At 46.3% G+C, this 25,316-nt stretch overlaps 1 protein-coding gene across 1 annotated transcript in view; it reads right to left on the bottom strand.

Annotated features, from left to right (window-relative positions):
- Positions 1–25,316, bottom strand: part of IFT74 (intraflagellar transport 74) — a 452,022-nt gene that overhangs the window by 115,711 nt on the left and 310,995 nt on the right. The window contains exon 13 of the mRNA XM_078676711.1: positions 21,775–21,854. Within this exon, the coding sequence (XP_078532837.1) occupies positions 21,775–21,854 (80 nt within the window). The remainder of the gene's footprint in view (positions 1–21,774; positions 21,855–25,316) is intronic.

Below are 25,316 nucleotides of genomic sequence, written 5' to 3'. Positions count from 1 at the left end.
CAGCAGATTTCATTTCAATATAGAGTGGTTTCATAGATTATAAAGTGCATATTTATAGTGGGAAAATTACATTCCTCACAATTTAAAACACTAGATTATATCTAAAATACCACAAAATAATCCATTTTTATCAGTGCCTATTTAGAAATGTAAAGTGCAAATGCCTAAACATGTTCCAGATTTTTGGCAACAACATATTATTCTGGCCAGTGCCTTTTTGAGTCGGGTGCAAATACTAGCAAAAATAAAGTGCAAGTGCTTTAGTGCAAAATATACATCTTTTTTCACCTCTTTTATACTCTATCAATAGTGGCTTCACTATAAAGTGCAAATGCTAAATGAATACAACATATCATGATTTCCACATTACAAACTATTTAAAAAAAATTATTATTTCATGGGCGCATCATTACTTGTATTCATTATAAAATAATTTTTTAAAGTTAAAAGAGAAGTCTCAAGTTAAAGTGCAAGTGCTTATGTAACCTAGTGAAGCCTTTTATGTAACGGAAAGTACCTTTTAGTAACCTTTTCCCTACAAACATATCACTACCATCAATATATGCATACTACACCAAGTTACATTCTAAAGTGCAAATGCATAAAAGAAAAAAAAGAAAATTCGTGCCCGAAACAATTCATTAAAACTAATCATAGCAATTCATATGTACCCAAATCATTACTGTATGCATTTGCTTCACAAGGCCTATTGAATTGAACATGTTATGCTTGTGCAAGTAAAATTTTGAATTGGCCTGTAGTAAAGTACTTGTGGCTTGTGAAGCTGTGAAGCATTTGTCACCACCGTCAGTTCTGGGTGGGGAATGGAGAGGGGCTTGCCTCTGGCCCAATTGAAGTCGTGCAGCCACCACTGCAGATCATGTGCAGTCTCCTCCAAAATAAGAATGGCATCCAATAAGTTTCCTTGGTGCTGGGCCTACAAGAACCTCAGATTCCACTGCAGAGCCCACATATGCCACCAGGCGAGTTCACAAAGGAGAATTTAGATCAAGCATATTGTGTATGTATATCTGGTAGACGCAGCAAATTCTCAGTCAAAAAATAATTATATGATTACTGCTTATATACAAATATTATCATACCTTAACAGGCAAACCAAGTGGTGCATTATTGCACAATATTAACCCAAAAACAAAGTGTTTTAGAAGGACCATTTATTGGAAAATTATGTTATCACCGTACAAACAAACCTATGAATTGTGTTTGCAATGTCACACACTTCCAGTAAATAACGATGAAGCAAATCCCATAGCCACATGATGTCATTCATTATGTTAATGGTGAGGTGATATGTGGCATCTCCAATAATCTCATTGATGATGTCATCATGAAATTATGTGTGTGGTCATGAGCAGTGCATTGAGGGTGAGTTATAACTGTGTTACCAAAAATAATTTGCACTTATTTGCCTGTTTTCGCTTTTTATGTCAAAGCCAAATCATCCTTCCAGGTGAAGCTTTTTTATGAATTTTTAAATACTTTTTAAACAATGTTTTTATCTTCTATTTTATTCTATGTAGCACTTATATAGTGCACAGCTACCCGTGGGCATCCCAGCGCTGATAGTGTGGCACAGGCAGATAGAGGAACCTAGAGTGAGCTATTCTGGAAGAGACAGGACTTTAATGATTTGCGAAAGGGAAATTCCTTATTTCGCATCCAATGAGTAGGGAAGACTATTCCAAAGTTTAGCCGCATTATAAACAAAGGAGCGACCTCCCTAATTTGCCCTTCAAACTAAGGGCCTGTGACCAGATGTGCATTTGAAGAGTGCAGAGTTCTGCCAGGGAAGTAGGGCGATACCAAGGGATGAATGATTGAAGGCCATTTACTGCAGAGTGCCCTATGGATGCTGCAAAGTAATTTACATTTGATTCTCTCAGCCACTGGAAGCCAATGAAGGGTGCTCAAGGCTGATTGGGCAGACTGATGTTTTGGAAGGTTGTACAAAATCCAGGCAGCCTAATTCTGTACCACCTGCAACTTCCTTATTGTAGCCCTTGGTGCAACCAGATAAAGAAAGTTACCATAGTCCAGGCACGAGAGAACCAGAGCCTGGACAGCCAATCTCTTCGACGATAAAAGAAAGGGGGGGAAGGATGTTTCGTAGCTTCCTAACATAACATAGCAAACGGCTTCCTAGCATAACATAGCAAAGGCTGCTAACTTTGATGCTTGGATGTCCAGATTGAAGGAAATGTCCAACCACATTACCAAACTCTTTATGGCTGTTTTTGGGGAAAGAGGGGAGCCCAATCAGCTTAGCCACCCCGAACTCAAGGAGGCATTGAAGTTATTACAGAGAATCATAATCTCCTTTTTTCCTCTGTTTAGTTTGAGGCAAGAGCTACTCACCCAGCTAGCAACTTTCTCAAAGCAGGTACCTAGCAGAGACTTCTGAGGCTTTAATCATAATTTCCCTTTAACAAAGTGTAAGTGTACGTTTGAGGTGTATTAATGGCATATATGAGTCCCTAACAAAACAAATAACCATTGTACATGGGTTTTGACCATTTAAAGTGGGTGCTGGCCCAAAAGCCAACCCCTGTTTCCAATCCCCGTGTCCACTAATGTCATGCTGCATGGCCTTTGTAAAAGGCCCCAGGCCTTGCATGGAGCCATACTAAGTGCCATAAAAGATGGAACTGTGCTTGGCCTTTGAATGTAAAGATTCGAGGTTGGGTAGGCCAGCCCTCATGCCCATAGAGGCCACTCCACAAGCATTTGGCCATGTGCAGTAGGGGCTTCATAGGCTCTGTCCTTTGTCCATGCTCTGCACCCTCCTGCATGTCCCCAGAAGCCACTGTACACCTTTGGCAGTACAGCTGTGGAATGCATCACATTTTCATGACGCCAAACCAATTAAGCCTTGTCTTCATTGATATGCCAGGTTTCAAAAGTAATAGGTCCGTAGCCAATAGTTCAAATACGACTTATAGAAAGCATGGTTGTTAGACCTGGCATCATTGGCATGAGTCTCTCCTCCATTTTTTCTGTTTGCCTCCTCTGTTTACGATGTTTTTGCTGGTATATTGCTTTGGGCACTGTGCCACTGCTGATCAGTGCCACAGTGCAAGTGCTCCCTATGTGAAATTGCTGTATTGATTGAATTCCATGTTTGGCTTATTTGGTTTACTATCAGTCCCTAGTAGCGTGCACCAGGAGTGCCAGGGCTTGTAAATACAAATGCTGCTCGTGGGCTTGCAGCACGTGTTGTGCCACCCACAAGAGCGGCCTAGTAAAAGTATGTCTGAAGGTCTACCATTGCTAGACCACGTGCAGTCTGACTGTCACGCAGACTGTGCAAGTACACCTACTTGCCAGTCCCTAAACCTTCCCTTAACTTCATGTTAGTCACCCCTATGGTAGGCCCAAGGGCAGGGTGCATTGTAAGCATAAGGTAGGACAAGCCTGACAAGGTTGGCATGTCCTAATAGTGAATTACAGCCATATTCGTTTTTCACTATTGTAAGGTAACCTGCTCTCCATCAGTTAGAATGGGCTGCCAGGATTATTAATGCTATAATCCTAGCGGGCTCGGGGAGCATGGTGCAATGTCGAGTTTGGTATCCCTGAACTCAGGATTTAATAACGCATCCGTTTGTGGGGATGGTTTTTGGACTCTGTGTTTGAAAATAGCACTTTTAGAAAGTAGCTATTTTCTTGTCTAACTGTCTACCGGTCTCTGCTGGTTCTGGTGTGCGTGTGACAGGAGCTGGGTGGCTCCAGAGGTCTGAATGAGTCAGTGTGGGATGAGTGGGGCATTTGCATTGAGAGTAGGGGAAGAGTAGCTCCTGATAGCCTGCCCTGCCTGATACAATGCTGGCTCCGCCCCCCTGCCAGGCGACTGATGACTCTGTGCCTGCCTGGGACTTTCCTGGCCCACCTCCTGCCGGGCAACTGATGGCCCTGCCCCTGCCAGTGACAATGCTGGCTCCGCTCTGCTGGGCGGCTGAAGACTCTGCCCTGCACAGTGAATAGGCCAGGTGCTTCGGCCTGGCAACACCCACAACAAACCCAAGATGGGGGGAATTCCCCTGCATGGACAAAGGGATCAAAGCCAAAAAGGGGTATAAGAGAAGGACCCCTGAACCAAGAATTTAGATCACTTCTGACAAGGAAACCTGAACCAAGGACAAGAAGCCTGCTGATCTAAGGACTGCCTACCCCTTCTGCCAGAGTGCTGTTTGTTGGGGGAATCCTGCATTGCTTCTTTATTTTTGCCAAGGAACCAGGAGAGAGGAACTGTGTGTGTACTCTCAATCTTTGCTAAGAAAATCTCCAAGGGCTGGAAGAGTGCCAGTCTCCTGTTGAAGTCACAGGGCTAAAGGACTTCATCTGCTTAAAGTGCTGTTTGCTGGAACTTGTGAATCCAGCACCTCTGAAAGAATCCAGCAAACTCGACGCCGACGGACGCCGCCGAATCCAGCTCGACATCGTGAGTAACGGCTCCAGTGTCCCGCTTCCTCGACGCCGGCCGCCGGGCCCGATCGACGCCAGCAACAACGCCAGTGAGTAGTGAGTTCGGCTCCAGCTCCAAGTGACCTCGTGTCTGCACCGCTGCTGATCGCATCGACTTCGAGCCCTCTCGACGCCGTGAGCGCTGCTCACTCTTGCAACATCGACATCGACGACGCCGTATCCTGCTTCACCTCGTGAGCGCTGCTCCTGCCTGACTTCGGTCGACGCCGCTGCAGATCGCCCCGACTCCGAGGCCCGATCGACGCCGAAGATGCGACGCCGGACATCTCGACGCCGCTGATCATCGAGTGCTTCACTTTTCCAAGGTACTGTGTTGTGGGGGTCTGTGCGACTCCGGGCTCGACGTAGCGCTCCTCGCAGTCGACGCCGAACCTTTGGACTAACTTTGCCTCGACGTCGTGTGACTCCCGTGTGGGTTACATTGTTGCCAAGAACTGTGTTTTAGAGAAGAAGAGTTGCTTTTGATACTAAAGACTTTGTGCTAAGAAGAAACTACGCTTGAACTATTATTTTTTCCTTCCAAGAGTATTTATTAAGATTGTGGTATATTTTTGTCGTTATTTGGTCTTGTGCTAAGCCTTATATAAAAATCCTTATTTTTATAATACTACTGTGTCGTGTCCATTTGTAGTGTATTCACTTTATTACTGTATGTGGTCATCAATGCTTAACGCACTGCCTCTGAGATAAGCCTGTCTGCTTTGCCAAGCTACCAAGGGGGTGAGCAGGGGTTATCTAAGTGTGTGATCCCCTTGCCCTGACTAGAAAAGGTGTGTCCCTATTTGTCAGAAGTGTATACCTCTGCCAACTAGAGACAGCCGCTTCTAACATTGGTGGGTCAGCGGTGGGATTTGAACTTTGCATTTATGACCCATGTGCAGTGATTAGTGTACGCTACATAGTGAAAGCAGACCATAGCGCAGCCACAATCTGTTTTGGTTGGATATTCTATTTTTGTTCTCCGCTTTCCTGGAAACTTGATTTTTGAAACTGCCAGTTTTGACCATGAGTGATGCCGGAGTCACTGCCCCTGTTGCTGTTGTGGAGGAGTTTGATAGGAGCAAGATAAAGGATTACAAGTTACAGGATCTGAAATCCTTTTGTAAGCAATTTAAAGTTCCTACAACAGGCCTCAAAGTTAAAGAAAATTATCTCAAAGCATTGGAGGCCTGGTTAGAGGCCAGAGATCCCTCTGATGCGGTGGTGGTACCGCCAGGGGAAGGGGAGGAGGAAGTACCAGTGAATGGTCATGTGTCCTCTCCTGGCAGCAGTGTTTCCTCCAAAGGTCTTTCTCCTGAAGAAAGAGAAGAAAGGGAGAAGGAGCGAGCATACAACATGGAGATGGCAAAACTTAAGATAAATGGGCAGTTGGAAATAGAGAATGCAAGAGGCAGGAGAGAAGCTGATATGGAGATCAAAAGGTTAGAGTTTGAAAGAGAGAAGTTAGCTTTTGAGCGTGATACCAGGATGAGGGAGTTGGAGCTCAAAGCTAAAGAGTTAGAATTGAATCCCTCTGGTGGCAGCATCCCATCTGTGCCTGCAGAAAGTAGGTTTTATTTTCCCAAAGATGTGATCAAAGATTTTCAGAAGAATGAAGATATTGGTCAATGGCTTAAAGCATATGAGTTAGCCTTGTTGGCCCACCGGGTCCCTGAGAAGGATTGGGGAGCGGGGTTGTGGGGTCGCTTTGTGAATGAGGGAAGAGATACCCTGTTAGACATGCCTGTTGAGGATAGGATGTCTTATGCTCATATGAAGGATGCTTTAATGTTAAGGTATGGCCTAACCCCAGAAAAGTACAGACAGGCCTTTAGAGAATGTAAGAAATTGCCTGGTACGACGTGGGTGGAATATGTGTCATTTTTTTGCAGAGCCATGGATGGTTGGGTAAAGGGCAGCAAAGTGGAAAGTTATGATGCTCTTTATGATTTGTTTGCTTGGGAGCACTTGTCTAATAACTGTTTTCCAGAGCTGCGCCAGCACCTTATTGATAGCAAGATATCTAACCCTAGAAAACTTGCTGAAGAGGCGGACCGCTGGGTCAGTACCAGGGTCCACAAGGGTCCAGTGGGAGACTCAGCCAAAGGTGGGCAGGGTCCCCAGCAGAAGAGTAGGGGGGACAAGGTTAAACAGAGGGAGTTCCAGAAAGGGCCCCAAAGTAATCCCCAAGGGAACCAAGGGAAGGGTTCCCAGCCTCCCCCAGATAAGAAATCAGAGGCCCCGACAGGTAAACCTGTTCGTAGGGGCCCCATGACCTGCCTCGCTTGTAAGCAGGTGGAACACCGTTTTTATGATCCTCAGTGTCCCTTGAAGAACTCTACTGCACCACCACGTGCAGCTCCCCGTCAGTTGGCGAGTGTAGCCCTGGGAGGGGAGGAGATGGTTGCCCATGGAGGGGAGGGTCCCGCAGAGATGTCCCTGGTCTCTCTAGGAGACATGGAATTGGTCCCTCCACCCCCTCTGCCTAGTAACACTAAGAAATATAGGCAGTGGGTGACCATTAATGGCCATAGAGTGGAAGCTCTCAGAGACACCGGAGCGAGTGTGACAGCTGTCAAATGTCACTTGGTGTCCAGAGAGCAGGTTGTTCCCCACGCATTCTACCCTGTGATAGCTGCCGACAACTCCCAGAGAGAGTGTGAGGTAGCTCAAGTTTCCTTTGAATGGGGGGGAGTTTCAGGTACTCTTCAAGTTGCTGTAAGGCCCGCCATGCCTGTTGATTGTCTCCTGGGCAATGATTTGGAAGACTCCCCTTGGGCTAAGGTGGAGAGGGAGACACATTTGAAAATGTTGGGTGTGCCAGAGTGGGTGTGTGCAACCACTCGATCCATGACAGCAAGTAAGGGTGTTGATGGTGTTCTGGAGCCTGAAAGTATGGCCCAGGACCCAGCTGTGAAGAGAAGAGGCAGGGGGCGCGGGAAACCGTCCCCATAGTTCCCGTGGTCCAGGAGGAGGCAGACCTTGAGGGATATGCCCTGGAACCCACAGGTGAACAAGTTGCTGAACTGGGAGACCTGCCCGAGCTGACCCACTGGCAGCAGGATGGTGGTCCCTCCAGGGAGGAATTCTGTGCAGAACAGAAAGTGTGCCCTTCTCTTGTGGGTATGAGGCAGCAGGCCTCAGCCCAAACCTCAGGTGATCAGTCAGGGTCACATTTTGTTTACTGGGAGAACGACCTCCTGTATAGCGAGCCTAAGGCTGCTGAGCCTGGGTCAGCCCGTGTGCTGGTGGTACCCCAGCGCTTCAGAGCCTTCCTACTGGGTTTGGCTCATGACGTTCCGTTAGCTGGACATCTGGGGCAGGACAAGACCTATGACAGGCTTGTCACCCATTTTTATTGGCCTCAGATGAGAAGGGATACAGATATCCATTGCAAGACCTGTCAAACTTGCCAGGCAAGTGGGAAAAGCGGGCGGAAGCAGAAGGCTCCTCTCCAACCTTTTCCCGTGGTCAGTACCCCCTTTGACCGGGTGGGGATTGACATTGTTGGGCCCCTGGACCCCAAGACAGCCCTGGGCAACAGGTTCATCCTGGTCTTGGTGGACCATGCCACACGGTACCCGGAAGCCATCCCTCTTAGAACGGTGACGGCCCCCGTGGTGGGTCGGGCACTGATGGGTGTTTTTTCCCGTATGGGGTTCCCCAGAGAGGTGGTGTCAGACCGGGGCACCAACTTCATTTCCAACTATATGAAGTCTTTGTGGAAGGAGTGTGGGGTGACTTACAAGTTCACCACTCCTTACCACCCTCAAGGTAATGGGTTGGTTGAAAGATTCAACCGTACCCTTAAAGGCATGATTATGGGTCTTGAAGAACCAATGAGGCGTAAATGGGACGTCCTCTTGCCATGCCTGTTGTTTGCTTACCGTGAGGTGCCACAAAAGTCTCTAGGGTTCAGCCCCTTTGAGCTCTTGTATGGTCACCCGGTAAGAGGACCTTTGAGTCTGGTCAAAGAAGGCTGGGAGCAATCTCCCAGGAAACCTCCCCAGGATGTATACAGTTACATGCTGGCCTTTAGGAACCAGACTAGGCGCTTCAGAGATCTTGCTCAGGCAAATCTGGAGGCCAGCCAGGAGGGGATGAAGCGGTGGTACGACCAGAAGGCCACTCTGGTAGAGCTTCAGCCTGGACAAAAAGTTTGGGTCATGTCCCCTGTGGAACCTTGTGCGCTCAAGGACAGATGGACTGGACCATTTAAGGTTGTGGAGAAAAAGAGCGATGTCACCTACATGGTGGACTTGGAATCTCCCAGGAACCCCTTGCGGGTCCTGCATGTCAACCGTTTAAAGCCCCACTTAGAAAGGTCCGAAGTGGGCATGCTCCTAGCTACAGATGCTGGAATGGAGGAGGAGAGTGAGCCTCTTCCTGACCTCCTGTCTGCAAAAGAGCAAGATGGGTCAGTGGATGGTGTTGTCCTCTCTGACACACTGACCCCTGAACAGCAGCAGGATTGTCGCCAATTGTTGGGACAATTCCCTGATCTGTTTTCCTTGATTCCTGGTGTCACTCAGTGGTGTGTCCATGATGTGGACACCGGGGACAGCACTCCTGTCAAGCACAAGGCTTACAGAGTGACTGACAAGGTCAGAGCATACATCAAGGAGGAGGTCTCCAAAATGTTTGCCTTAGGGGTGGTTGAGTCCTCTAGCAGTCCTTGGGCCAGCCCAGTGGTCTTGGTCCCAAAGGCTGCAGCGCCTGGTGCTTCACCGGAACTTCGGTTCTGTGTGGATTACCGAGGACTCAATTCAGTCACAAAGACTGACGCGCACCCCATCCCCAGAGCTGATGAGCTCATAGATCGGTTAGGGGCTGCCCGGTACCTTAGTACGTTTGATCTAACGTCTGGGTACTGGCAGATCGCCTTGACTGATGGGGCAAAGGAGAGGTCAGCATTCTCCACACCAGATGGGCACTACCAATTCCGGGTTATGCCCTTTGGGATGAAGAATGCCCCTGCCACCTTCCAGAGGTTGGTCAACCAGGTCTTGGCTGGACTGGAGGATTTCAGTGCCGCCTACCTGGACGACATCGCAGTGTTCAGCGCCAGCTGGGAGGAACACTTGCACCACCTCCAGGAAGTGTTGTTGGCCCTGCACAGAGCAGGCCTCACAATCAAAGCCAGTAAGTGCCAGATTGGGCAGGGTTCAGTGGTGTACTTGGGGCACCAAGTAGGGAGCGGCAAGGTGGCCCCCCTGCAACCCAAGATTGATACCATCCTGGCATGGGCACCGCCCAAAACCCAGACTCAGGTGAGAGCCTTCTTGGGTCTCACAAGTTATTACAGGAGGTTCGTCAAGGATTATGGTAACATTGTGCACCCCTTGACTTCGCTGACTTCCAGGAAGCAGCCACGACTTGTGATCTGGACTGACGCCTGTCAGACGGCCTTTGACACCCTGAAAACTGCAATGTGCACAGCACCCATACTCCAGGCACCCGACTTTTCTAAAGAATTTGTTGTCCAGACGGACGCTTCAGAGCATGGCGTGGGGGCTGTTCTAGCTCAGGTGAATGAAGAGGGCCGAGACTTACCTGTAGCCTTCATCAGTAGGAGGTTACTTCCCAGGGAACAGAGGTGGAGTGCGATAGAGATAGAAGCATTTGCTGTGGTCTTGGCGCTGAAGAAGCTAAGACCCTATCTGTTTGGGACTCACTTCCGGGTTCAGACAGACCACAGGCCCCTCAGATGGTTGATGCAGATGAGGGGTGAGAATCCAAAGCTGTTGAGGTGGTCCATTTCCCTACAGGGGATGGACTTCACGGTGGAACACCGCCCTGGCACAGATCACGCCAATGCTGATGGTCTGTCCAGATTTTTCCGCCTTAGTGATGAGGACTCCCTAGGGTAAGGGTAGTTCTCCCCACATTTCAGCTGGAGGGGACACGTGTTAGACCTGGCATCATTGGCATGAGTCTCTCCTCCATTTTTTCTGTTTGCCTCCTCTGTTTACGATGTTTTTGCTGGTATATTGCTTTGGGCACTGTGCCACTGCTGATCAGTGCCACAGTGCAAGTGCTCCCTATGTGAAATTGCTGTATTGATTGAATTCCATGTTTGGCTTATTTGGTTTACTATCAGTCCCTAGTAGCGTGCACCAGGAGTGCCAGGGCTTGTAAATACAAATGCTGCTCGTGGGCTTGCAGCACGTGTTGTGCCACCCACAAGAGCGGCCTAGTAAAAGTATGTCTGAAGGTCTACCATTGCTAGACCACGTGCAGTCTGACTGTCACGCAGACTGTGCAAGTACACCTACTTGCCAGTCCCTAAACCTTCCCTTAACTTCATGTTAGTCACCCCTATGGTAGGCCCAAGGGCAGGGTGCATTGTAAGCATAAGGTAGGACAAGCCTGACAAGGTTGGCATGTCCTAATAGTGAATTACAGCCATATTCGTTTTTCACTATTGTAAGGTAACCTGCTCTCCATCAGTTAGAATGGGCTGCCAGGATTATTAATGCTATAATCCTAGCGGGCTCGGGGAGCATGGTGCAATGTCGAGTTTGGTATCCCTGAACTCAGGGTTTAATAACGCATCCGTTTGTGGGGATGGTTTTTGGACTCTGTGTTTGAAAATAGCACTTTTAGAAAGTAGCTATTTTCTTGTCTAACTGTCTACCGGTCTCTGCTGGTTCTGGTGTGCGTGTGACAGGAGCTGGGTGGCTCCAGAGGTCTGAATGAGTCAGTGTGGGATGAGTGGGGCATTTGCATTGAGAGTAGGGGAAGAGTAGCTCCTGATAGCCTGCCCTGCCTGATACAATGCTGGCTCCGCCCCCCTGCCAGGCGACTGATGACTCTGTGCCTGCCTGGGACTTTCCTGGCCCACCTCCTGCCGGGCAACTGATGGCCCTGCCCCTGCCAGTGACAATGCTGGCTCCGCTCCTGCTGGGCGGCTGAAGACTCTGCCCTGCACAGTGAATAGGCCAGGTGCTTCGGCCTGGCAACACCCACAACAAACCCAAGATGGGGGAAATTCCCCTGCATGGACAAAGGGATCAAAGCCAAAAAGGGGTATAAGAGAAGGACCCCTGAACCAAGAATTTAGATCACTTCTGACAAGGAAACCTGAACCAAGGACAAGAAGCCTGCTGATCTAAGGACTGCCTACCCCTTCTGCCAGAGTGCTGTTTGTTGGGGGAATCCTGCATTGCTTCTTTATTTTTGCCAAAGAACCAGGAGAGAGGAACTGTGTGTGTACTCTCAATCTTTGCTAAGAAAATCTCCAAGGGCTGGAAGAGTGCCAGTCTCCTGTTGAAGTCACAGGGCTAAAGGACTTCATCTGCTTAAAGTGCTGTTTGCTGGAACTTGTGAATCCAGCACCTCTGAAAGAATCCAGCAAACTCGACGCCGACGGACGCCGCCGAATCCAGCTCGACATCGTGAGTAACGGCTCCAGTGTCCCGCTTCCTCGACGCCGGCCGCCGGGCCCGATCGACGCTAGCAACAACGCAAGTGAGTAGTGAGTTCGGCTCCAGCTCCAAGTGACCTCGTGTCTGCACCGCTGCTGATCGCATCGACTTCGAGCCCTCTCGACGCCGTGAGCGCTGCTCACTCTTGCAACATCGACATCGACGACGCCGTATCCTGCTTCACCTCGTGAGCGCTGCTCCTGCCTGACTTTGGTCGACGCCGCTGCAGATCGCCCCGACTCCGAGGCCCGATCGACGCCGAAGATGCGACGCCGGACATCTCGACGCCGCTGATCATCGAGTGCTTCACTTTTCCAAGGTACTGTGTTGTGGGGGTCTGTGCGACTCCGGGCTCGACGTAGCGCTCCTCGCAGTCGACGCCGAACCTTTGGACTAACTTTGCCTCGACGTCGTGTGACTCCCGTGTGGGTTACATTGTTGCCAAGAACTGTGTTTTAGAGAAGAAGAGTTGCTTTTGATACTAAAGACTTTGTGCTAAGAAGAAACTACGCTTGAACTATTATTTTTTCCTTCCAAGAGTATTTATTAAGATTGTGGTATATTTTTGTCGTTATTTGGTCTTGTGCTAAGCCTTATATAAAAATCCTTATTTTTATAATACTACTGTGTCGTGTCCATTTGTAGTGTATTCACTTTATTACTGCATGTGGTCATCAATGCTTAACGCACTGCCTCTGAGATAAGCCTGTCTGCTTTGCCAAGCTACCAAGGGGGTGAGCAGGGGTTATCTAAGTGTGTGATCCCCTTGCCCTGACTAGAAAAGGTGTGTCCCTATTTGTCAGAAGTGTATACCTCTGCCAACTAGAGACAGCCGCTTCTAACAATGGTAATATAAAGATAGAGGTAAAGAAAGAAATTGTTGTATTTTGAAATCGTATAGGCGGCTCAGAAAAAGAGACATTATTTGGTGTGTGGGTTTCTTTTATGTTTCACTAAGATACAATAATGGAAAACATCTACCAGAAATCTAAAACATAACATGTCAAAAATGAATCAAAAGCAGTTGTTCTTCTATGCTGGAACGAAGATGTACCCTGCATTGGCCAGAGTGTATATTTAAATGAAAGAACTTTAAAGAGCATTGGAGTAATCTCAGAATTGTCAAGTCAAGTCAAGTCAAAAAAATCTCAGAATTGTGCCCCTCTCTCTTCTTTTGAATAGTATTAAACGGTTTATACCCCTGCTTCGAGTGCACCACTGAATGTAAATCTGGTATCTTGACTTTTAGTTTGGTCCTGACATCACACTAATCTAGCACGTGCACAGAGGCCTAGACTTGTACAAGGTAACGCTAGCTCCCGAAACGTTTCTGTGACCTGGCGGAGAGTACAAAGGCCTTTGATTTGGAATGGCACAAGATGACGTGTGACATAGCTTCTAAAGAGAGTGGAAGTGTACTTCCTTCATTCATTTGACTGGAGGTTGGAGATCCAGACATTGAAAAGAGGCAAGACAAAGCTAGGCTACCCGTAGAAATTAAACTAAGACTTTGTTAGCAAAAGGCTGCTGATTATTTCTTCCTGAGCATTGTCATTTGGCAGGTGGTAGGTGTGAGGTTTGGTCTTCAGTTTCTTCTGTTTAGGTAGGGCCTGACCTTTTGTTTGTCCCTGATTACTGCTTCAAGAAGGCTGAGACCTTACACTCGAATGTGCCCTTGTTTTCGTTACTCCTGCCTGCAGCCAGCATCATTGCTACCTTCAGTGAGAGCCATCACCGTGGACAAACGCTTTATCTGAGGATCAGCAAGAAAATATAATCTGAAAGAAAACCAACCCAAACCGGTTCTGAAACATTAGACAGTTGATCAACATTCTCCATCTACTTCACCAAGGAAGACAGTGCTCCACAGACTATTCGAAAAGCTGATGTGATCCATGGCTGGTGTCAGCATGACAAGCAGCTGCTCAGAGGTGAGGGGACAAGTCTGAAACTTGCTGGAAAAGCTGATAGTTTACATAAAACTCAGAAGCCAGTCCGTCTTCTCAGAGGAAAGGAGAGCACCTGACCTTACAGAAGAGGAGACTGTCCCCAGCATGTTCATGGTGTGTGAAGGCCCCAGAAGTAGCTGACTGCTCTATGGGAGTAAAGCCTTGCACCACCAGACTTTGCCCAGAGGCCGCAATGGCCACAGACGAGCACCTGCCTCCAGAAGCTGCCACTCCTGAAGATGAGTACAAGCTTGTATAGACCAGAGGAGCAACAGCTAAAGAAGACCACCCACTAGCAACACTCTGGAGGCCACTACTGAAAAGAGGAGTGACAGACAAGCAGGTCTGACATGTTGTTCAACTCTGGGGGTCAAGAGAGGGGAGAGGCTACCATGTGCACCCCTCCTTCACTGACTGTGAAGCCTGATGGTCTTCTGAACACGCTAGCCACCAAAACCCACAATGTTGAGCAGGTAATAAGGAGAGCTTGCATGAACTGAGAGACTGTACCTGATTCACGCAAAGGTGAATCCTGATGCTTGAATGCTAACTTCTGCCAGTACGCAATTTGTGAGTATGAAGATTATTAAACTCATCTGCAAACTAGCCATTACCTATTGCATACTCTTGCTACCATGAGAGTCAACTGCGGAAAGCAATTACTTGGCCCAGTTTGCAGAACCGTAGTAAGACAGACCTCAGGACACCAGTGACACATGGTGTAAATCACCATAGCTGGGGCCCAGTAGCTCCTGTCTGCCCTGTGGCCCCCTGAACAGGGTCTGACATCCTACCAAAAAGTACTTCTTTGTGAAACCGAATATAGTTATCCACCAAGTCTGAAGATATGTCCTTGTTTTGTACTCCAAATGATGTGTGCTATTTGCACCATATACAGCAACATTTTACATCTTTGGGTAATTCTTATTTTTTGTGTGCCTTACAGACGTCTTGAGGCACGGACTCCTGCAGGTCTTCTTGTACTGCTGTTAACTGGTGCTGGATTTCCCAGGTTTATTCATGCTAAACTTACTATGATTTCTTATCACTTGATGGCAAAGTTGGCTATTTCTCTTCCTATGCAGCAATAGTTTTGAAACTATCTGCAGGTATTTATAAAGATCTTAGGATGTCATGCATGTACAAGGTGGGACTTCTGGGAAAGAAATATCCACAGAGGTTTTACTAAAATTACGGATACTGTTAGAAACATTCTACCCTTTTCCTACTATGGCCTCCAATGTCTTCCTTATAAATCTTCTGTTTTACCTAAAGGTGTTTAAACAGGACCTGCTGTTTCAAGTCGGTGGATTACTAATGAAACCTCCTGGCCTAGTCAAAGTTGACAAAACTCAGTTTGATACAAAAGAAATATTTTAAACATGAAGTTGACCACATAATTATTTAAAACATTTTTAAAGTTTTGAAAATGTATTTAGAAAACATAAATTAATTTCTAAATCTATTTTATATCTATAGGTTTGTCAAAGAACCTTGGGGACATCTGAAATGGGGCAAGAACCCCCTCCAAGGTGGATAGCTTGGATAGCATGATACAGAGGTTTCAGCCCTTGGATGTGCCTTCTCCTAGAGCAATCCTTGTGGATCCTTGTCCTCTGACATTACTTGGAGGCTCTTCCATTCCGGCTTGAAGCAGCTTACACAATTAATGAATTCATCATTGTCGGAGGGTATTGTTCCTAAAGCTTGGAAAAAGGTGCAGGTCACCCCTTTGTTGAAAACACCCTGTTTGGATCCTCTTATTTGGTCCAATTACAGACCTATATGTTTGCTACCTGTTTTGCCAAACTGTTGGAGAAACATGTGAGCCAACAACTCACAGCTTATTCGGAACTCAATGGCCTGCTCCACTCTCACAACCTGGGTTTCGGTCAGGCCATAGCACAGAATCAGCTCTTCTCAGTGTCACCAAGTTCCTGAGGTTTCTACTGGATAATGGTGGACGGGCTGCATTGATTTGGTTAGATCTCAGTGCAGTATTCAATACGGTAAATCATGTCATGCTGCTACAAAGGATAGAGATCTTGGGAGTACAAGATTTGGCTTTGTCCTTGCAACAATCTCTTTTCCCAGACCACACCTTCCAGGTGTATACTAACCAACACAGGTCAAAATTCCACCCTCTAGTTTCAGGCAAGCCGCAGAGATCCACTTTGAGTCCTTAACTCTTCAACCTATATATGCGTCCATTAGCTAAGATAGTGGAAAATTGTGGGCTCACACTCTTCTCTTATGCAGATGATACACAAATTCTTTGTCAGCCAAGGACAATCGGAATGTGAAGGCCCTCAACTCTAGCCTCTCCCAAATTTCACAATGGATGGGAGCCAACTCACAGAAACTGAATGTAGACAAGAGGGAGGTCCTAGTGGAGGGCAACACCCCCCAATCTTTAAGGATCCCATATGTGGCCTACAAATATGGGCAATCCCCCCAGTTCAGTGCCAGTCGTAAAGAATCTGGGAGTCTGGTTGGACGACAAACTCACCATGAGCCTTCAAATTAATAGGGTAGCTGCTACCTAGTTTGGCATCCTGAAAAGGCTCAGGAAGGTCCTTTACTGCCTCCCCACCTCTGCCCAGAGAACGGTAATTCAGGCCTGAGTAATTTCTAGGCTGGACTATGGGAACATCTTGTACTCGGGTGTGGCCAAAACACTGCTTAAATGCCTCTAGATTGTAAAAAACATGACTTCTGAGCCACCCTCCCAAACTTGCCTCCACTGCCAATATGCTACGGAATCTGCACTGCCTTCTCATCAAATGGTGAGTGCAATTCAAGGCGCTGTGCTACATGCACAAGTGCCTATCAAACACTGAACCTCTCTATCTCAGATCCTAGATGTCTTGTTATACACCAGGACGCTTGTTACTTCCCAGCCATCCTAGCCCGGCCGCAATCCCAAAAATTAGGAAACCCTGCCAAGGAGGCTGAGCGTTCTCCATCTTGGGACCTAAACCCTGGAACAATTTGCCTTTGCTTTTGACATTTTGAGGATGCCAGGCACTGTCTGTGTTTTGCAAATTACTAAAAATGTGGCTGTTTCAACCTCTGGTCTTTTCATAAATTTTACACCTCTCTCCGAGACTGGTCTGACCCTCTTTTCACACTGAGCAAGCGTTGGGTAAACTTTTTTAGGTAGCCATTGGCTTTACAAAATATGTCGAATAATAATAATAAAAAGAATTTGTAGCAACTCACATCTATAGCAATGGGTGAAATAAAGGCTACCAAATAAACAGTTCTTTGGAGACTGGGACAACGTTCTGCAATTCTCCCATGCTTGGCTTTAATTGTAGTGCAGACTCCATAACATGAACCTCATCCTCAGGTACATCAGGGGATAATGAAGATGCACAAAGACATGAACTCCAATAAAATAAGAAAATGTGGAGCTTTCGATACCACTCTGTGTTGAAAAAGGCAGCCGTAATACTGCATGGGTTACACCCACTCTCCCTATATCGTTTTGAGAAGGACTGTAATGAATTGGAGGTCTTGACAGCATTCCAAGTAAGACTCTGGCATAGTATTCAAGAATCCTGGTCTGTGCACTAGGGCACTGTCCTACTAAAATTAGTCTGCAACAGGTGTGTTTGCTGGGCAGTGTTAAACGACCACAAGGGGATAAGATGCATTTGAAGTTGCTATAGTTGGACTTAGTGTTGGCCAAAAGGCGGGCGGCCATAGGGTGGCTGAGCACAAGGGCCCCTTCAACCTTGCTGTGGTGTAAAGACGTCACAGAAGGGGCACTAGCGGGGGGAGGCGCACATGAAGCTCAATTAAAGGGATGATATATTGCTGGATGACTTAGAAATTTGGGCCACATAGAAGTCTTGCAGACAGAGACAAAAGGAGGTAGTGAGCGGCGGCTGCATTTACAGGGTACTGAACGTTCTGACACACAGAGGCAGCAGTCAGAGGATGATGGGGGAGGAAATGGCCCAACCTTGAGGGTTCTATGGGGTGAAGCTAGGTTATGAGAGGTGGGGCACAAAGGCCTATGTCACATGCACTTGGGGTTCGGATGTTTACATGGTTGAGGACTAATGGCACAAATTGTAAAGCACTAGCTGGGGGAGGGGAAGGGGATGAGACGGGGTGGTGAGGGGCAAATCCTTGCGGCCTGCTAGAACCAGAGATGAAGTGCACACTTACCTACTGTAACATGTGATGTATTGTTTTAGTTGGTTCTTTATGGTTGTATTGTAATTGAACTTTGTTGTTATGTGTGCCATTGCTCCAATAAAAAAATTAACTAATAAAAATATATTTTTTTTAAATGAAAGATAGTCTGAAACCAGGAAGGGAGCAGCTGCCTGCATGAGCTATTCATCCCAGAGGAGGGATTTATCACAGAAACCTGTCCAGAGAAGAAGCGCAGCCACCATTGCTGAGAGCTTAATTGAAGTGGTTCAGAAAGAAGTCCAAAAGGAAATGTAGTAAGCTAGAAATATCAGCCTGTCAAAGCACACCTGAGGTAAATCTGGAGGAAGAGCCAAATTAAAATGTGGAAGCTGGCAGGATCCTGGAGGTTGAAGCATATTGGCCAGTTCTAAAGTTTTTCAAGCCTGAAGGACTTGAGCAAGAATCAGCATCTTCAAGTTCTTTGCATAAGAACGTACTGACATAATGCATTTCAAAAATGAGATGGAGGCTCTTCTCACGCATCTCTTTTTGACACAGAAATAGCTGGTGCAACATGAGACACCACAGTCTTGAGGTGGGACTATCTTGATCGGCCCATTCTAAAACAAGGTTTAAGCTTCCTTCAAGAACTCATACACGATATTCTGGAGTTCAGCCCTTTAGAAGACAAACTCCTGATGGGCCAATCGGGGAAGCGCAGAGCTCCCCAGATTTACAAATCACTCATCTTCAGTGCTCCTGATAAATTTACACCATTTAAGCACAGATGGGAGGAGTAGGTGGGCACATTGGAAGACGCAGAGTGGAGAGACGAAAAAATGGCCCCCAGCACCCTTGCCCTCTCATTATGGCTGAGGCTGATATCATTAAATTCTCTATACACTACATGCTAAACACCCTTCCAGCTTTGGCATGTATGCAAAAATGGAATATACACCCTGAAAACCAGTCCCAGCATGTTTCCGGTCCAGGGAGGACATAGACAGGCAGTTCGGGTTGGACTGTTCCCATGAGGAGCAGAGTCAAGACTGATTTGCATATGGCTGGGTCCAAACTGGGGTTGCATAGTGAGCAAAAGAACAATGGATTTAACCCAGATCTCTTGACTGAGGGTGAGTGGTTGAAAAGTTTCAGCACTCTGTCCATCATCTTGTTGTGTTTGCTAGATGCAATATAGCAACATAATGGCAGTCCATCGAACGGGAGCTGTCTGGGGTCCTCAAAACCCCCTCAGGTTGATGACCAGGATTGCTATTCTGGGGATCCAAGAGGATATGGTTGGCAAATCGGGCGAACACACACTAGTGGGTCTGGCCGCATGTTGGGCAAAAAGAGACATTGCACGTTGCTGGCAAAACAAACTTCCGCCCAAGCTGTCAGATTGGCGGCTGGCAACGGGCTGGTGCGCCAAGAAGGAAGAACCGATATACAAGGCAAGGGGCTGCCCCCACAAGCATGCAAAGATATGGGGAAGCTGATGGGAGTACTTTGGACTGATTAGGGGAAGCAGGGACATGTGATGTGCTCGCAGTTGTCAGTCACCCTTGTTGACTTGCTTAAACCTTAACATTTATACGGTGCTGGGAAACCATGTGCGTGTGGTCTTGTACTGGTGCGGTTTAGACGGCACACAAAACTAAATAAAGCTTGTTATAAAAAATAGAAAAGAGATAAGGGGATGGCCAACAGATATGACACTGAGTGCCTGCTTGTTGGGCATGCTCCTGATAAAAAGGAAAACAAAGAAGAACAAAAAGTTTATTACACTGGAGCCAATACTAGGAAAGAGGTTTGTAATTATAGGCTGAGAATCAAGTATACCCAGGAAATATGCATTGTGGATGCAACATCTGTTACAATAGGCTACCGATCTACTGATGAGAAGGATCTCTGCAGAATAGAAGGGGTCACTGGCATTATGGAAACGATTTGCCAATCAAGAAGAATACCCATCTGACTATATGTTTACATGAGTAATCAGGATTCTGTAGGATAAGAATATGTGTAAATATCAGAGCAAGTGGTAAATGAAACAGTAAAGCGAATCTCTAAACAATGGAATGCTGATTGATCCAGTGATAATTTTCTGTTCACAAACATCACACTATTTGGGCTATCAGTTCAGTTTTGCAAGAATCTCCAGGGTGATAAGTGCACCATACAAATAAGCATAACATAACATAACATGACATAAGAACATGGAAACGAAACAGTCATGGATAGCCTGTCTGTGGGTGGGGCGGTACAAAATCCATGCAAGGGTGGTTGGTTGTATTTAGTCAACTCTTGGATTGTAAGGACGTAACATGAATAGATTATTTAGTTGCATGGTAACAGGCTTGTGTAATCTTGCGGGAGTGCAAGGTTGTTTTGCTTTATTTTTAATAACAAAAGTTGCAGCTGGAAATCACAAATCTTGTAATCAAGAAATTCAATCTGCTTTCAAAAAGCAACTTCTTTTATATATCTAAGCAGAAAATCAGCCTCAAGTGCTATGAGGAAAAGAAGTCGAGGTGTTACCTACCTATCAAAGAAACAGGTGTTGGCTGTAAAGTTCTATGTTGGCTGTACCATTGTTTTCTGTTTGGAATGCATACTGGCTTTGAGCATTTCTACTAGCCCAATGTGAACATTTTGGACAACACAATCCTGGCTCAAACAGAGAAATTGGATAAAAGTGGGCTGTTATCTATTATTACTGAACTTGAGACAGTTTTTCTACCATTTTGAGTGCTCTGATTTGCTTGCTTACATATTCTTTCCTTCCGTTATGGGAGACATAGTAGGGTTGTTTTGGTAATCAACCCTCTTTTCCTTAGAGCACCACTTATATATAGTTGTGATTTCTACTTTCCCCATATATATTGCTGAGTGCCTTTTGTTGCCCCTCGTGACCTGGCTACCATAGAATTTACTAATCTCTTATGTATGGTTATTGTCACGACAATGCCCAAATGAGATCATAGTTTTGTATCACTACCAACCCAAACCCAAGAGCTATCTCATAACATAATAAGCGCTATAGTGTAAGAGCCAATTTTGAACATTTGAAAGTCATAACACTTAAATAAGAATTGCTATTCCTTCCAGAAAATGATGATATGGAAACTACTGTTTATGACCTTGTACTCATGCACCTCAATGGTAGCAATATTAGTCTCCAGGCCTCCCACACTCCATACTTGGCCCGCCTAAGGGCATCTCACTTGATGCAAATTTCTCATTCAGGGTTAGAAGAAATATAAATAGTCATTCCTATCCTGATGGAACTCCACTGGCTCGTATGATCTTCAAAATGATCTGCATCATTTACAAAGCTAACACAACCAGTTCCATTGCATAACTTGATGACAATGTCCCCATCTTCAGAGGCTTTTGGCACACCTGCCTCATCATATTAGAGGCAAAGATGTGCAGAACTATACAACAAGCCCTTCTCATCTATGCACCCAGGAACTGGAACAGTAGTTCTGTATCTATCAGGACTTCCCCAAACCCAGTTCCAATTTAGGAAATACCTAAAGACAGTCCTCTTTAAAGAACACTACATCAATTCATGATATAGTAACTGTCTACCAGCTACCTCTCCATTCACTCGTATCTTTGACTTTGACACCATACAGTGCTTTGCAGCCTTTGGCTGGGTTTGTGCTACACAAATACAACATACATACACATACACAGTAACATTTCTATCTTAAGACATTAAAATACCTCAATCAGGTCAGCTTTTAATAAGATAATACCTTGGTGCTCCTCAAGGTCCATGTCTAGACGTCTTATTTCTTCATTAACCTGGTTAATTTTCTCTTTGATATCCATTAACCTACAAACAAACGTTACACACGTTACACTCAGAGGATTTAGATTCAATTCCATACCTCCATTATGCCAAACATGCTAAACTTGGAGGCAGAGGCCGACAGATTTAGCGAAACTGGTGTATATAAAGTAAGCTCTGACCAGAGAAACTTGATGGGACGACAATAAAGGTGAAAAAGGGTGCACTTAACCGTGGGTGTAAACTATCCAAATCCCCACTACGCACTTTCACATCAAATCTTTATTACAGTATTAAAGCATTGGAATAACCTCCCCATAGCAACAGTTGGCCTCTACAAACTAGTCAAAATAATGCTTCTCCTACACTTTACGTACCTTGTAGAACACCTCTTTTGCCTGCATTAACTTCAGGTAATAGGAAACTGGACTTGTGCATATGTTCATTTGTGTGTGGATAACCAGGAAGTTTGCTAAGATTTATAAAGCTTCCCTTCTAAAAGGTGGCTGGCATTACTGGTCTGCTTGGAGTAGCCTGCTGTTGTTATTAATGGCCAAACATATGCAAGCTCTATCTCTTTTTGATTTTTTTCCACAAGATATAGAGAATATGTTCCTTTTAAGTCTGCTAATCCCCAAAAGGTCTGCTGTGAACTGCTTCAAACACTACTTAGCCCCTCACGACTTAGGTAACACTTGGGCACAAAGCTGGTTTAATTGGGTTTCAGCAACTATCTCAAAGCATATAATCAGGATTTAGTTGTTGGGTTTCTGCAGAACTGAGTTTTTCAAAAACGTACATGTCCATGACTTTGTAGATCAGGTGATGCTGGAAGGTAAAGGAGATCTTATACCCAATTATCTTGTTATAGAAAAACTGAAGGGTCTGAAGGCTCCTATACATTTCATCCTTTTCTGGAATGCTAAATTACACCTTCTCTGGGCCCTCTCCTGCTGGCGAACAGTCCATGCTCAGAAGTGGGAGAAACAGGTTGAATGTCTTTACAAAGCATGCCATTGCCAAGAATGCCTTTTCCACATATATAATACAATGTGTTGCATTGCATCGTGGCCCTTTACCACGCATTTTTGTGGTATTATACATGTGTTTGAGTGTGTGTGTGTGTGTATATATATATATATATATATATATATATATATATATATATATTGCGCTCGAAAAACTTCTCCGTAAAAAAGAATATATATATTTTTGCTTATAAAATATATATACATTTGTGGGTAAACACGTGTATATATATATATATATATATATATACATATATATATATATATACACACACACACACATATAATATAAATATATACTACTCAAGAAACCCAACGTGGATCCGAGCGACCTCAAGAACTTCCGACCCATCACCCTGCTTCCGTTCCCAGCAAATGTCATCAAGAAGATAGTTAACACCCAGCTCACCCGTCACCTTGAAGACAACAGCATCCTGGACCCATCCCAATCAGGATTCCGCAGCAACCACAGCACAGACACCGCCCTCATCGCCGCCACAGACGACATCAGGATCCTTCTAGACAACGGCGAGACGGCGGCCCTCATCCTCCTGGATCTCTCCGCTGCCTTCAACACCGTCTGCCACTGCACACTACGTACGTGACTCCAAGACGCAGGGATCCGGGAGAAAGCCTTGGACTGGACCACCTCCTTCCTCTCCGGCAGAATTCAGAGAGTCCGCCTTCCCCTGTTCAGGTCCGATTCCTCCGAGATCATTTGCGGCGTCCCTCAAGGATCTTCCCTCAGTCCAACGTTGTTCAACGTCTACATGGCACCACAAGCACGCATCGCCAAACAACACAACCTCAACATAATCTCCTACGCCGACGACATTCAGCTGATCCTCTCCCTCACCAAGGACCCTCTCACCGCCAAATCTAACCTCCACCAGGGAATGAAGGCCGTCGCAGACTGGATGGAGAATAGCCGCCTTAAACTGAACACAGACAAGACGGAGATCCTCATCCTCGGGTCCAACCCCTCAGCATGGGACGACTCATGGTGGCCCACGTCTCTGGGGACCCCCCCGGCCCCCACTGACCACGCATGCAACCAGGGAGTCATCCTCGACTCGAAACTCACCAGGACCAAACAAGTCAACGCAGTCTCCTCCACCTGCTTTAACACCCTCCGCATGCTCCGCAAGATCTACAGATGGATCCCAACAAACACAAGGAAAACAGTCACCCAGGCCCTCGTCAGCAGCAGACTTGACTACGGAAACGCTCTCTACGCCGGAGCCTCATCCAAGCTCATCAACAGACTGCAGAGAATCCAGAACGCCTCTGCACACCTGATCCTCGATGTCCCGCGCTGTGACCACATCACCCCCCACCTGAGGAACCTGCACTGGCTCCCCGTCGACAGGAGAATCGTCTTCAAGCTCCTGATCCACGCACACAAGGCACTCCACAAGACCGGACCAGCCTATCTCAACAATCGGCTCTCCTTCTACATACCCAACAGGAAACTCCGCTATACTGACCACGCCCTGGCCACGGTCTCGCGCATCTGTAGAACTACTTCCGGAGGCAGATCCTTCTCCCATCGCAACGCCAAGACCTGGAACACCCTCCCCCTCTACCTACGACAAACCGAAGACCTACTGACCTTCAGGAGACAACTCAAGTCCTGGCTCTTCGACCAATAGCAGCAGCACCCCAAGGCGCCTTGAAACCCTCACGGGTATGTAGTGCGCTATACAAATTACTTGATTGATTGATTGATATATTGTACAAAACCAGTGCAATTCAGCGGTTATAGTTACCTGAGCTAAATATAACTTACTCCCCTGAAATGCACGGCTTATGACCTCACATATGATGACAATAGTGATGTAATTGACCAAGTCATGAGTGATGCAATATGTGAGGTCATAAGGAGTGCATTGCGGGGCATAAGTTATTGTTAACTCAGGTAACTACAACTGCTGGAATTTCACTGGTTTTGTTTGAGTAAAATCTGAGCCCAACTATAACGTCCCAGTAACCTTTTGTTTTTTTCAATGAATATATTACATATATACATATCCAACAACTTCCCAAACAGACTTCCCCACGATTCAAGGATAAGGAAAAGCAGCACAGCCAGGCATCAACAAGCTTGTAAGTCTTTCTTTTTTATATATATATCATATACCAGCTGTGTAGAAAAGAGACCAACGCGTTTCGGCCGGAGCCTTCAACAGGGTCATAGATATATACATAACATTTTGCATAAAACACATGGAACCAAAAGAGACTCCCCTTATTGAAATCAGTGGTGTAGTAAAACCTGTCCAACCGCTGCATCACTGCGCTATTCCAGGCAATAATGCTGCATGAATATATGCACACTCTTCCAAGTCGCAACACAACAGATTTTCTCCAGAGGCACTTCCGGAAACAAAGTAGTTGAGGTGGAAACTGCCCTAGTTAACCGCTTCGCTGCGGTGGACATTCCGCCGGGGTGTGGCCGAATCTGACACGTGTGCAGAAC

This window comes from Lissotriton helveticus, chromosome 2_1 (genome assembly GCF_964261635.1).
Source record: "Lissotriton helveticus chromosome 2_1, aLisHel1.1, whole genome shotgun sequence".
In the NCBI taxonomy this organism is placed as follows: Eukaryota; Metazoa; Chordata; class Amphibia; order Caudata; family Salamandridae; genus Lissotriton; species Lissotriton helveticus.
This window is presented reverse-complemented; position numbering and strand designations above follow the sequence as displayed.